Consider the following 13,233-nt stretch of genomic DNA (forward strand, 5'->3'; position numbering starts at 1 on the left):
TGCTGGGCAGGAGCCAGCCCGCGTCCCCACAGCCGGGGCAGGGGCAGGCAGGGCAGGCCGTGGAAGCTGCTGGAGAGTCAAGAGGTGACCCAGCATGGGGGGGGCCTGAGGGGTGCATTAGTGAATGGGCACCCGAGTGGCTTCTCTCGCTTCTTCCTTTAGCCCCGGATGGACAAAACCGGAGAAGTTACTCCAGAAGAAACAACTTTTTTCCTTCCTCGCCCCCCAAATTTGACGGGAGGCGAAGCTTTCACCAGGAGGAACCGTCCGTCTCCAGGCTGCCTCTTTCAAAGCGTCGGGCAGCCGCCGGGGTAGGGAAGGGTTCCCAGAGCAGCCTCCATCACCCTTCAAATCCCCTTTTATTCTCGGGTGAGAAACTCGGAGGGGGACGGAGGCGGGGCGCGGGCAGGAGCCGCCGAGTGACCGCAGGGGCCTCTTGGCACAGGGACGAGCAGACAAAAGCCGGCGGAGCTACGTGGCTTAAATTCAAAAAGGGGCGCTCCGGGCTCCGTGAGGGCAGCACCGGCCCGGGGAGGGGGCGGCGGGGGCGGGAGCGGTGCCGGTGCCGCGGCGGCGGGCAGCCCGGCGGCGGGCGGGGGGGGAGTCCCCAAGCCCCGGGGCCCGGAGCAGTGGCGGGGGAACGGGGGGGAGGCAGCGGCGGGGCGGGGGGCGTTTGGCGACGGGCGCCGGCGGGGAGCGGGACAAGCGTGCGAGGGGGGGAGCGCGGCCCCCCCCGCCGCCGCCGTCTCTCGCTCGGGGCCGCAGCGTCTGAAGCGGCCGCCCAAACCCAGCCCGGGCGCGACGATGAGGGGCATCCCGGGCTTAAAGCGGCTGCGGCTCAAAATCTGGCGGCGATGCACCCTGGTGCTGCTCTTCCTCTGGGCTGCCGGCGGGCTGGTGGTGAGCGCCTTGATGTTCCTCCTCCACAGGAGCGTCTTCTCCGAGCGCTGCACGGACGAGAAAAGCCACCGGATCCTGGCCAGGCTGGTACGTGCCCCGGCGGGACGCGGGGCATCCCTCGGGGGCTGCCCGGCAGGGTAAAGCGCCGGGAGACCCTCAGAGCTGCGATGAGCCCAGCACCCGCTTTCGGCCGCTTCGCCGGGGCGCTCCCGCCCGGCCCCGTCCCGCCCGAGGTGCCGCATCACCGGCGCGACCCCGGTGCGCCCGGGCGGGCGGCCGCCGGCGGCCCCGGCACTGCCCCGGAGGGAGGGCGGGGGCTGCCCCGCTCCCTCCCCGGGGCGAGGGCAGGTGCAGGCAGCGGTCCGGGTCCCGGCGTGGCGTGCGGGTGCGCTGCCCAAGCGTTTTGGAGAAGGCAGCTCGGCATCCCGCCCGCTGCCAAGCGGCAGGAAACCTCCCTCCGGGTTGGTTGTTTTTTATTATTTAGCCGAAAAGGTGTTTGTACAAAAGTCGCCTTTCAGCAATGCCACGCAGCGTTCAATGCCTCCTTTACGTCTGGCTGGCGCTGGCGTTTAAGATGTAGGTAAGAAAAATTCAAGAAAGAATTTGCAAACGTTCCGAATAATGTCCCTAAAAAAAAAAGAAAGAAAAAGAAGCATTCAGAATTGTGTAGGAAACACTGCAAAACGAGGAGCAGTGTGGGTTAATGCTTTGAGTTTAATTTTGTTTCTTAATTAAGGTATTTGTAGTGCCAATGGTTAGGTGGAAAGGGAGGAATCCTAATGAAAATTAAATAATCTATTGCTGCAGCAAGCAAAAACTGATCATAGATTTTCCCTAAATTCTATATAATGAAGGAAGAGAAACTGTAGGCAGTGGTCCTGACAGCATGCTTTTAATGGCAGTGATATCCAATTTCTTTACCCCAGCAGTCAGCTTGAAGTACGGCTGAGTTCAGGATTGGAGCTGAAGGAATGAATCCTGCCCGCTCCTTACGTGGCTGGGAAGAGCACAGAGGTATGGAGCTGCAAGGAGCCGCCAAGATCAGGGAGGTCCAGGCTCTTGCCATCACACTCGCCAGTAAATAGATGGACAGAGGATTGTTGCTGTTCTTCAGTTTGGAGAGCGCTAGGCATGACTTCAAAAGCCCAGGCAGGGATCAGGTTTCAGGCACAAGCTTGGAAAGTTGTCGCTATGATTGTGTGATAGTTCCTCCTCTTTCCAGAGGAGGAGTAGCTGAGATTGCTGTGCTCATCTGTTTCCGTAGGTGTCTTCAATACTATCATTAAGGTTTGTAAGTGACAGTTTTCCCAAATGACATTAGAAAGAGCCCGACCCTCCAGTGGAACAATTAGAAAATGAGCTCATCTTCATCAGCCCCAAAATAAGTCTTTATACTTCTTCGGAGCACAGCGTGAGTTTTGCAGTTATAGAAAGTGTAGTTGTTCTATGAAACAAATAATCTGATAGCTTGAGTCTCCTGCCTTTTACTAAGCAAAATTCGACTTTCGAGAAAAACTGTTTTACTAGTCATGGTTCATATTTTCAGTCAGAGGTGAGAAGATGAGCTATTTCAAGCAAGCAGGTGAAAATTGCATGGGTATATACTCTTGCAAGTGATATTTCTAAGGGTTTTTTTCCTTCTTCTGAGTAAATGCACGTCTGTACAGATGGGTACTGCACTGGGAAGGCTGAAGTAGCACAGGGTATTTTGCAGAGACCAACTTTAACTCTCCAAAAGACCACTTACTCTTTCCTAACACTGGTCTCACCTTCATTTGCACTGATCACACTAAACCATAGTGATCAATTTCCATTTTCTCTGGAGCAATATATTAGTTTTCATGCCTCACAAACTTTTATCAGTATTGCGTTTACTTAGAAGTACTCAATAACAAGGCAGGACTCAGTTCAGGCCTGATCTACATGCAAAGTGATGGTGGTACAGTAAATTATTTAAATTTCTATAAATCCGAAGTAGGGTTTACCTTAATTTAAACCCAGCTTTTTAAACATGTCTTTATAAGAGTACTAAAGATATTAAAAATTACGTAGCCAGTTTTAAAAAGAAACAGATGAGCAAGTCCAAACCACACTTGTGTTTGCATTTTTGTGTAGTAGCGCTGCTTTTCTAGAAGGCTTTCGGCTTAGTATCACTTTCATATTTTAGTTTAAAAAATCTGGCACTTAGTGGCATTCAAAGGGTGCTCATTAGGCAGATTTAAAACTGCCTCATCGACAGATCTCAAAATGCAGTCATTAAGGGATGTAGTGTGGAGAACCATTTCTTGAAGATTTCTTTGGAGAATCAATTATTTTTATCAACAGTCATTGTGATGATATAAACTCTTGTATGATAAAGTTTGCAGTTAGTGCAAGGTTTCCTGGATTGGTAAACAACAAAGAGCCCATTGCAGGGTAATCTGAATCACCTGGTTAAATGTTTTCAGTTCACCAAAATGTGTTTTAATACAGTAAAATGCAAACTAATACACTGGGGAGCAAAAGAGTACAAGCTATGCCAATAGGATGGAAGACTGTCTTGTAAAACTGTATGACTTTGGAAAGGACGTAGGGGTCAAATAATTGCTGCAACATGAACTACCAGCACAGTGTGCACCTAAAAGTCTGATATGATCTCTGAATATCTCCAAAAAGGAGAATTAGGGAAGGACTGTGGGCTGTCTTTGCAGCACTGGACAACAGCATTCAGATCTGATGTCTGTGCTTCTAAGGTTGTTGGAGGGAAAAATGGAGAGGAGAAACAGGGGGAGGGAATAAAACCACAAAAATCATCCAGGGACTGAAAAAATAAGGATTATAGTGGGAGGGCTGGGAAGCTAAGCTTACTTAGTGTGTTATGCTTATGGCAAAATGTAAAACACTAGAAGTTGGAATAAGGACGAGAGGGGGAGTAGCGAGAATGTGAAGGTGCAGTCAGTCTTTGCTGACCTTCTAGATTATAATGAACAGGAAACTGAGGAGATTTTTAAAGCTGTTGAGTGACTCACAACTCAGTACATTCTGCAAGTAGAGAGACACCTTGAAAATTGTTCAAACTTCTCCACTGCTTATTTGAGGAAGTGTTTTTGAAATCCTTGCTTGCATTGGTGACTAGCAGAAAATGTTACTTCTGGAAGGCAGATCTGTGTTTCATCACTGTGAGACCAGGAACTCCTTGGTCAAATCCTGTTTCACACATTGTCATTTGCAAAACACTGCGCAAGTTCAGAGTAAGAAGAATCAGATTCAGAGACTGTTTGTCAGATACTAGATTAATAACCAAAGATTTATGGGTTCAACTGGTACAGCGGGCAAGTCCTAAACAGCAGCCACGTTCAAAAATGACTCATCTCCTATGTCTGGGAAATGTAAATGAGACTATTTTTTCCACAACTACTTTTTCTCATTAATGTCATTAAGAATGACATGATGGCAACACAAGAAAATAAGCTGCATGGTCATGTGTTTGCTGCAGGTATTCTGGGCATGTGTTCTTCTAGATGCAAGAGGTCCGTGCATACAAACCCTCCAAGAGTAAACTTGATGGACCACAGTAAAATTCTCCACAGGGGCAAGTGTTCACCCATGTGGACCCAATTACAGGACTAAGTCCTGTATTCTCTTACTGTAGCAGAAGAAGAGTTAGGTTGTGGTCTTCTCAACAGGAGAGCAATGGTTTTAAATGTGATTATACTTACGCTTCAAAGAAAACCCCAGAAATCCCTTCTGTTTGTAATCTTCTTTCTAAAATTGCTTAGAGTTCCAGATGGTAAGAGCTGCTAAACTACTTCTGTTGAGAAAATTACATTTCCTACTTAAAAAGGGAAAATAAATTTGTATTACATTCATAGGAGTGGATTTTTGAAAGCAAGAGCATTGATCTGCATGGTCTGAAGTCTGTGCACAGCCCAGTGAGTTTGCTTGACCATCCTGATGTGGATGCAGATGTGTGTGTTTCACACATGTACATCACCCTGGACTTAGGGTCAGGACATTCATACTAGAGTTTGCCTACCTGGCTCTCCTTGCTGGCATTAAATGTTCTCATTTGGGCTGTGAGAACATCAGAGTATAAATAAATTTTATGCCTGTCTGAACTTTCCTCAGTGAGCTGTTTTAGTCAATTTATCACCATTTCTGGATTTTGGACTTAATCCTCCCAGTGTGTTGTTTAAGGCTGGACTCTGAACATTACCTGGCATCAGAATGTATTCCTCTGGTGCACACCTCAGAGACTGTCCTAAGAAAATACATCACTTGAATTTTATGATCATGTTTCTTGTGTATGTAAGTCACAAACGAGGTGGTGGTCAGGCAGCCATTGCAAGTACTCCATGTGCAGTGGGAACTGCCAGCTTGTTTAAATTAAGGTGCAAATGCCAGAAAGCAATGAAGAAGGCTTGACAAAGCCGCCTCCCAGATGTTTGGCTTTCTACACCACCAGAGTCTATTCCCTTTTCACCAGAGACCTCCGATCATCCCCTCTACTGATTCGCCCAAAGCACTCCCTGCAGCTGCACTTCCAAATGCCCATAGGAATATATTGACTGCCTACACTTTTGGAAATGATGGTATGGAAACAATTACGGGTTGAAGGAAGGACTGGTGAGGGAATCCTTGCAGTTCTTGTATGAATTTGCAGTGACCACTTAACTATCAAGCAGCAGTTCCCATGTTTCCATGGGCTGATTTTTTTCCAATTTAAAAAAAAGTATTTAAGTAATTAATATTAAAATGTCACTTCTGATAAGTACATATAACACCTGGAAAAGTAATTTTGTCCTACAACATTTACATATTTAAACATCCTGAAAAGTTCTTGGTCCAAGAGGCATCGAGCGCAACCTCTGTGTTTCCTTGTAGTGCAGAAGAAGGTTCTTACAGCTTCATTCAGGGCATGTTGAGTCCAAGGTTGAAACATGCAAGGCTGCGGAAGGTCCCAGCAATCCAGCTACCCATGGATTTTTCTGTAGTTTAAGTGGGGGTGTCTCAGTTACGCTGCGCAGAACCCTCCAGAGAAATCCTGAATTACATTGGAAGTTATCTCCTGTGCCTTAAAGTGTTACAGCCCAGAATTTCACATAGCGCAGCCAAGTGTGTTCAAAGCTTGTCTCACTGAATTCATACGTGGCAAGAACTTAAGAGTAACAGACCATCTAGTCCATTTTCTTGCCCCCAAAAAGCCTGTCCTTTACTATCCTAAGAATCTCCGTTTTGAAGCAAGACCTAGTAAAAGGTCTCTAGAGACTTCTGAAAAACCATTGAATCACCCAATGGTTGTAGGTGTGTTCTTGCGGTACCACGACTGCTGCAAGCCTCTCGAGCTTAGGACTGTTGCTGATTCTTTGCCTTTCTTCTAAGTGGTCCACGGGTGTATGGTCCTGCTATGAATATTCTGCTCTTTCACTCCAGTGTCTTGACTACAGCAGTGGAGTCCTGACTGGCGACCTCTGTGAAGACTTGTGTGTGGCACAGAAGCTGGTGTACAAACACTGCCTTTACTATGACAGAGGTAAGAAGGTCATCCAGGCTGACTGGAGAGGCCAGCCCATCATCCTGAAATCCAAAAAGGAAATCTTCTCCAGCTACCAGCATCTCAGTATGCTAGAGGAGGTAGAAACACAGGATATTCCTGAAACAGAACTTCTGCTGATGGCAGCCTTGGAGGTCAAAAACATCCTGGGGCTAGAACTGTCTAACAATACCATGGGGCCTCTGTGGACAAGGAAGAAGGGACCACACTGGAAAGCACAGGTGGCCAGCATGTGGTCCTTGCTCCAGCAGGAAGAATATATCTACTTCAGCTTGCTGCAGGACTTCAGCAAACATGTGCTACGAATTATTGGCTCTTGTGGACACTTTTATGCTGTAGAGTATCTCACAGCTGGACATGCCTGGCACAAAAGTCTTTTTCCCTTGGAAAACATGGTCAGTCCCTCCCTTGCTGGCCACAGAAGCAGGGTGCGAGCCATCATTGACATTGCACTCAGCTTTCTGGACATGGTGCAGCATTTTGATAATGATTTCTCTCACCGACTTCACCTGTGTGACATCAAACCGGAAAACTTCGCTATCAGGCATGATCTCACGGTAAGTTGAGTCTTTGGGGTGGTGTTGCATCAATCTGAGGTCAAATTCTAGTCTGAAAGTGGCTGTGTAAAAATGACACTTCCCTTCTTGTACAGCTTTTGGCCAAGTTTTTGCAAAACCAATGCATTTAGAAGTGACAGGGGAGCTTCTCTACCTCTTTTCCTCTTTGTAATATGTGCAGCCACGTTTCAGAGCACTAAATACTGCTGCTTGTTTTGAGAACTGCTTGCTCATTTCTCATATATTTCACCTCCTCAAAGGCACCGGTACCCTTGGATGTGGTGAGGGATGCCTCCTGAAGGCATGCAGATCTCAAAAGCTGTAAATGAAGCTGTAATTTGAGTCACGGCAACTATTTCTGGTAGTGATCCTGAAAGGAAAAACTGTTTGAATCTGAAAGCTAAGGCTGAATTTTCTGGCCTGACACAAAGGGAACTCACCACATCCAAACATGCACATTTGTGCTTTAGTATCACAGAATCACAGAATCACAGAATCACAGAATGTTAGGGATTGGAAGGGACCTCAAAAGATCATCTAGTCCAATCCCCCTGCCGGGGCAGGATTGCCTAGACCATATCACACAGGAACGCGTCCAGGCGGGTTTTGAATGTCTCCAGAGAAGGAGACTCCACAACCTCTCTGGGCAGCCTGTTCCAGTGTTCAGTCACCCTTACAGTAAAGAAGTTTTTCCTCAAATTTAAGTGGAACCTCCTGTGCTCCAGATAAGCTTCAGCTTATCTGGTCTGGAAATGATCCCAGGACAGCGACATGAAACTCCCTGGTACTGTTAGCCTTTGACTTTTTATTGTACAGCTGTAACTCACACCTGAATAGCTACGCATGTTTTCTACGTAGTGATGTAGCTCAGCACCACATTGCTGCATGTATCTTGCATTCATTCAGCGACAGGAATTCCACTGGTTTCGGTGGGAATTGTGTGGAAGCGCTGTGCAGTAAGTGTTTGAACCGGGCTCACAATTTGCGGTGACATCAGTGGAGTTCCTGCACTCTGAGTGAACATAAGGCATTTTCGGGGACTTGAATGCTATTTTCAGTGCTCACTGAGTGTTAATATAACCCTCACATTTTAAGAGTACTAGGGAAACATTGCCTAAACACATAGTCATTACGAGCAATTAGAGTGCTTCCCCTTCACCCTTCCCTCACATTGTTTATTCAGGTGCAATACAGCATCTGAACAGCGAACGAGTGAGAAGCTACAGCAAGAAACTAAAACAAGTGTACCGGTATTTAGAAAAAATAAGGTACGGCAGGGATTCCTCCAGGCAGGCTTTGCCCATCTTTTTGAGTCACGCAGGGCTATGACTGCGTGTGGCTGAGCACACACCAGAGCGTCTGTTTTACAGCCTACTTATAGGAAAAGAGATTTCATTTAGGAAAAGAGAAAGAATAATGGATGTGTCTTCCCATATGAGTCCTTTTGACGAGTCTTGCTTCTTCAGGATCTTCCCGTGACTTCTGAGGTCCAAAGAGAGAGCAGTCACCTTCTGGTAAAGGAAAGTAGTCTAATTTAGTATTTTCTAGGAGAATTACTTTAAAAAGAAGAGTGAGTTGCCGCTCACACATGGCTCTCCCAGTTGTGCGTTACTTTCAGCTTGTTGGTATTGCCCATTATCACCCCACTGGGGTAGGAGACAGGAGATACAGACAATCAGAGAGCTGGGGGGGGGTCAGGGACGGGACAGAGAGAGCTTGTGATCGGTGAAGAAGGAAGGAGAAGGGGAAGCAGAAACTCTGTGTGGTTTTACCAACCAATTCCAGAACAGGGACACAGCAAGGCAGCCTTTTTTTTGTCCCTTATGTTTGTTTTAAGCAAATTTTTCACCAGCTTATTTCTTGTGCTCTGTACAGGGTAATAATAAACACCCATAACAGTACCACTGTTCCTCATCCCAGTAATAAGAAATTTGCCTGGGGTCCAATAGTTTTGCTTTGAGGATTATTTTCCAATGTGGGGGATAAGCCTCCAGCCCTCACTCCAGCATTCACATGCTGTTCCTGCAGTGCAGAGGGGAGAGGTCACTGCCTGGTAGATCATCCAGGGGAATTTTAAGGTGCCATGGAGCTACATAAGGGGCAGAGTTGGAAGGAGGTCTGGGTGAATATACAGTGCTCCAGGAGAGCTTCCTCTTTTACCAGCACCTCCGAGAGAACTAGAAAGATCACAGCACCTCAAACATGACTTTAAATCAGGTCAGGAGCTAAGTTGGGTCCTTCGTGCATTTCCTTAGGTACCTTCATTGTCAATTACAATCATAACAAACCCTACCAAAATGTAGCTGTTTATAGGTAGAGTGTCACCCAGCTCTGTCTTCACAGGGTCTGGCTCGATGCCCACACATTGTTGTAACAGATGAACTTCAGTGAAACCACTGAAGCCTTTGTCAGCCGCACGTTTGGGAACCAGGGCTGTTTTTCCTAGTGGAGCAATGGATCAGGCTGTCAAAGGTGCTCAGCGCTGGCAGAGACCCTACCAGGGAGCTGATGCAGCAAGTCTAGGACTGGGGAAACCCTGCACCGCTTTTACTGTCTCTTCTCCAAAGAAGTGAACAGCGAAACTGCAGAAAGCTTAAGGAAGAAAAGAAGAAAAGAAAAAAAAATTCCCTGTCCAAACATGTGAAATTCCTTAGGCTACGTCATCATTATCAAGCTCTCCAAGAAGCTTAAAAATACTTGATTTTTTTAAGCTATGCCTCATCTCTTTAAGATTTTTCCCTGTGGAAAAAGGAGTAGAATAAAATGAAGATTAGACCCTGTTCTTTCTTTTGCCTGTGGAAGGTTTGTTTGGCCTTCTACCAGACCAGACATCTTTAGTTCCTGAGGTTGATCCAGCTGCTGCTCCAGCCACACAGTTCAGCTTCCCCCATTATTTGGGAGGTCAAATCTTAAAAATGAGACTATCGTTTGAGCCCAAGTAGCTCTGCTTTGCCCAGGACCTAGATGTTTCCCTCCATGAAAATGTGTGTCAGCCACTGCAAGGGAGTGTCTCTGACCCTGACTGTCAAGGGCAGCTCTGAAAGTGCGCTGATCGCTGCATCCACGGCGCTGAAGGGAGGCTGCCTTCACTGTGGTCACCCACAGTTTGTCTCACCTCGAGCAGCTGCCATCCCGTTACTGGCTTCCTTTCTTTCTGTGTTTCTTGCTGTGATTTTTTTTAAGTGAAGTATTTGTGGGTGGAGTGACCCTGGCAGAAACTGTGACTACAGCCCTTCACTCCCAGAGTGGTCTCAAACCTAGCACAGGCAGCAGCTCTGCCGACCTCTTTGCGCTGTGTATTCACTATTTTGCAAGCCTTGTGTCAGGGTGGGAAAATGGATTGATCCCTTCAGTCCTTGCTTTTTCTGCTGAGACCAACTGCTGGCTGGACTCTGTTGTGGACTGTATTTCTGGACAAGTAGAACAAGAGCTGTGCACGATAAATGAGTCAAACCATAGCAAACAGAACCAGGCAAAGCCAGTCCCAACTTTCAACAACCTCAGGGATCTCTTTCTACAGCTGAACAGACTCAAACCCTCCGAATGCAATGGCAGGCTTGCAGGAGCTGTACCAGGTGCAGCTAATTCTGCGCATCCCACTGCTCCTCTCCACAGTGGTTAAATCAGGGGTTTAGTCTGAATGATAAATTGTGAAATGATACTGTCTGGCCTGTGGATAATTTTGCACCGTCATATAATTAAAAGGTTGAGGTGCGATCTGCATATGCTGCAGCAAGAAGTTAATCAATCTTCAAGTTGGATAGTCCCAGTTTAAGGCAAATCAATCCAGTTGTCCTCAGGGACGCATATTGTCCACAAATAATTTTCCCTTTTCCTGGTGTCCATACACATTGGCTGGTTTTGTTTAAAAAGTGATTATTTATAAGACTAGTGCAGCTCAGTTAAGTGAAATAAAAGCCCTTTTCATTGTGATCCCAGCTCCGCACTGGCAGATGCTCTCAGCACAACATTTCCAAAAGCCAAGCAGCAAAGAACTCTTGCTCAGCCTGTCCCCGCAGGCTGTGCCGTACCAGATCTGATGGCTTGTTTTGATCCACAGGTGGTGGCCATTGATGTGGATATGGCCTTTTTTTGAACCCAAAATGAGGGACATCCTCGAACAGAACTGCACAGGAGATGAAGATTGTAATTTTTTTGATTGCTTTTCAAAATGCAATCTGAAAGTCAGAAAATGTGGAGCACAGAGAGCCAATAACAACTTGCAAGTGAGTAGACACAGCTGCTTTATGCATCCATTTCTTTTAAAATCACATTGACTATAAAATGCACGGTATGTACTAAGAGACTGTGAGATGAAGACGGTCAGGTTTTTAAACGTGGCCACATAAGTGCCAGTCCTGTTCAGAAATCCCATCTGGGGACACACAAACAGATCTTTATATTCACTAGTGTTTATTTGCCATGTTTTTGTGCAGCTGTTAGCCCAACGCCTCAGATAGGAGAGTGAAGGAAGTAGGGGCAGGGGATTAGCGTTACTGTCATAGAATCATAGAATCATTTTGGTTGGAAAGGACCTTTAAGATCATCAAGTCCAACCATTAACCTGGCACTTCCAAGTCCACCACTGAATAATATCCCTAAGCACCACATCTACACGTCTTTTAAATACCCCCAGGGATGGTGACTCCACCACTTCCCTGGGCAGCCTGTTCCAATGCTTGATAACCCTTTCAGTGAAGAAATTTTTCCTGATATCCAATCTAAACCTCCCCTGGTGCAACTTGAGGCCGTTTCCTCTCATTCTATCACTTGTTACCTGGGAGAAGAGACCAACACCCACCTCACCACAACCTTTCAGGTAGTTGTAGAGAACGATAAGGTCTCCCCTCAGCCTGTCCCCACTAACGGTAAAGTCAGGGCTGTCCTCCTGTAAGCAGTGGGGGAGCTATGGCTTTCGATTCTCCACTCTACAGATGTAGTATGCGGATGTAGTGGAAAGGGGAGTCCGTGGGGTTCTTGGCCCTGGGATGAGGTGTCTCATAGCTCACCCAGCCTGTGCTGGTGGGAGGCACTAGCACAGCAGAGGGGCTGGGGGAGTGTAGCTTGGCAGACCTTTGCCTGCTTCTCCCACGCCCTCACCCTCACCGCTTGTTATGCAGAAGTGCCAGAGCAGTCTGAGAAGAAGGGGGGGAGTCCTCAACCAGAGCATAGCCTTTGTGGAGGCTCTTTTTCTATACCTTCCTCTTTGAATGGCTGGAGTCATTTTGGATTCAGATGACATTTTGCTACGGTCCTAGAGAAGGAGCAGGGCATTAGTTGTAGCTCATGAAAGACAATAATCTATTCTTTTTCCTTTCCTCAGGTAATTTGTGACAAAATCTTCCGTCGCTGGTTTTCCCCGAATCTCAGAGGACCATTAGTTTCCCTCCCCCGGCAACTGCAGCTGCAGAAGGCTGTGCAGGAGTGTGCCGAGCCAGGGCACATGGACACTGCCGAGCATCAGAGGACTCTGAAATCTCTCTCTGAGTTATACCACCTGCTTCGGGTCACCCAGCGAGAACTGCAGAGGCCACATCCCAGCCACTGCTAAGGGATGCTGTGTACGAGGCAGCCTCTGTTTTCTTTCTCACTCTTTCATCCCTCCTACCCATTGTATTACATTTACAGCACAGAGATTGTTTTTCTCCTATGCAAATGAAGTTCAAGGCTGCAGGTGCAGCACATCCTGTTAATATCCTTTCAAGTGTGAAATTGCTTTAAATTACCTGTATTTTGTTCTTGCTTATTTTCCTGAGCTAGAACCAGCCCTCTCCATCAGCATTCAGCACATCGTTTGCTTACCAAGAACTGCAGTCACTGCTCAGATAGCATCTGCCTGAGTGCAGTGCTTAGAGTGAGGATGCATTTACAGACGGAAAGTGTAAGTAAGTAAGTGCAGCAAAATTAATATCAATAATTAAAATAGTGGGTGGGTGGGTGTGGATGAGTACGTGCATGGTGTTTGTTTTAAATTCTCTGTAGAATGAGGGTTGTTTAAAGTAGGGACAGAGTGCTCTGTGTGGAAAAACCATCTCAAATAGGGAAATGCACTGTCATATGAGCGAAGAGTTACTTTTGTATAAAGCAGTCCTTTCTGATGTCCCAAATGCATTTTCTCTGTTGTGTTGCATTACCTGTGCCATAGCTAACTTTGTAGGGAGAAATTACATGAAGGTACTTAGGACTTTTCTAGAGTGAAATAATTATACCCTTGTTGAGTTTCCATGTGGGTACTCATATTCT

At 46.7% G+C, this 13,233-nt stretch overlaps 1 protein-coding gene across 1 annotated transcript; it reads left to right on the plus strand.

Moving 5' to 3' along the window:
* The first annotated feature begins 774 nt into the window (after positions 1 to 774).
* On the plus strand, positions 775 to 12,589 carry DIPK1C (divergent protein kinase domain 1C). The gene is given in 5 exon segments (XM_068397073.1): positions 775 to 987; positions 6,313 to 6,990; positions 11,051 to 11,077; positions 11,079 to 11,216; positions 12,314 to 12,589. Coding segments are annotated over 5 exon segments (1,254 nt in total). The 5' UTR covers positions 775 to 804; the 3' UTR covers positions 12,542 to 12,589.
* Positions 12,590 to 13,233: the final 644 nt, after the last annotated feature.

This window comes from Nyctibius grandis, chromosome 3 (assembly GCF_013368605.1).
Source record: "Nyctibius grandis isolate bNycGra1 chromosome 3, bNycGra1.pri, whole genome shotgun sequence".
Classification (NCBI taxonomy): Eukaryota; Metazoa; Chordata; class Aves; order Nyctibiiformes; family Nyctibiidae; genus Nyctibius; species Nyctibius grandis.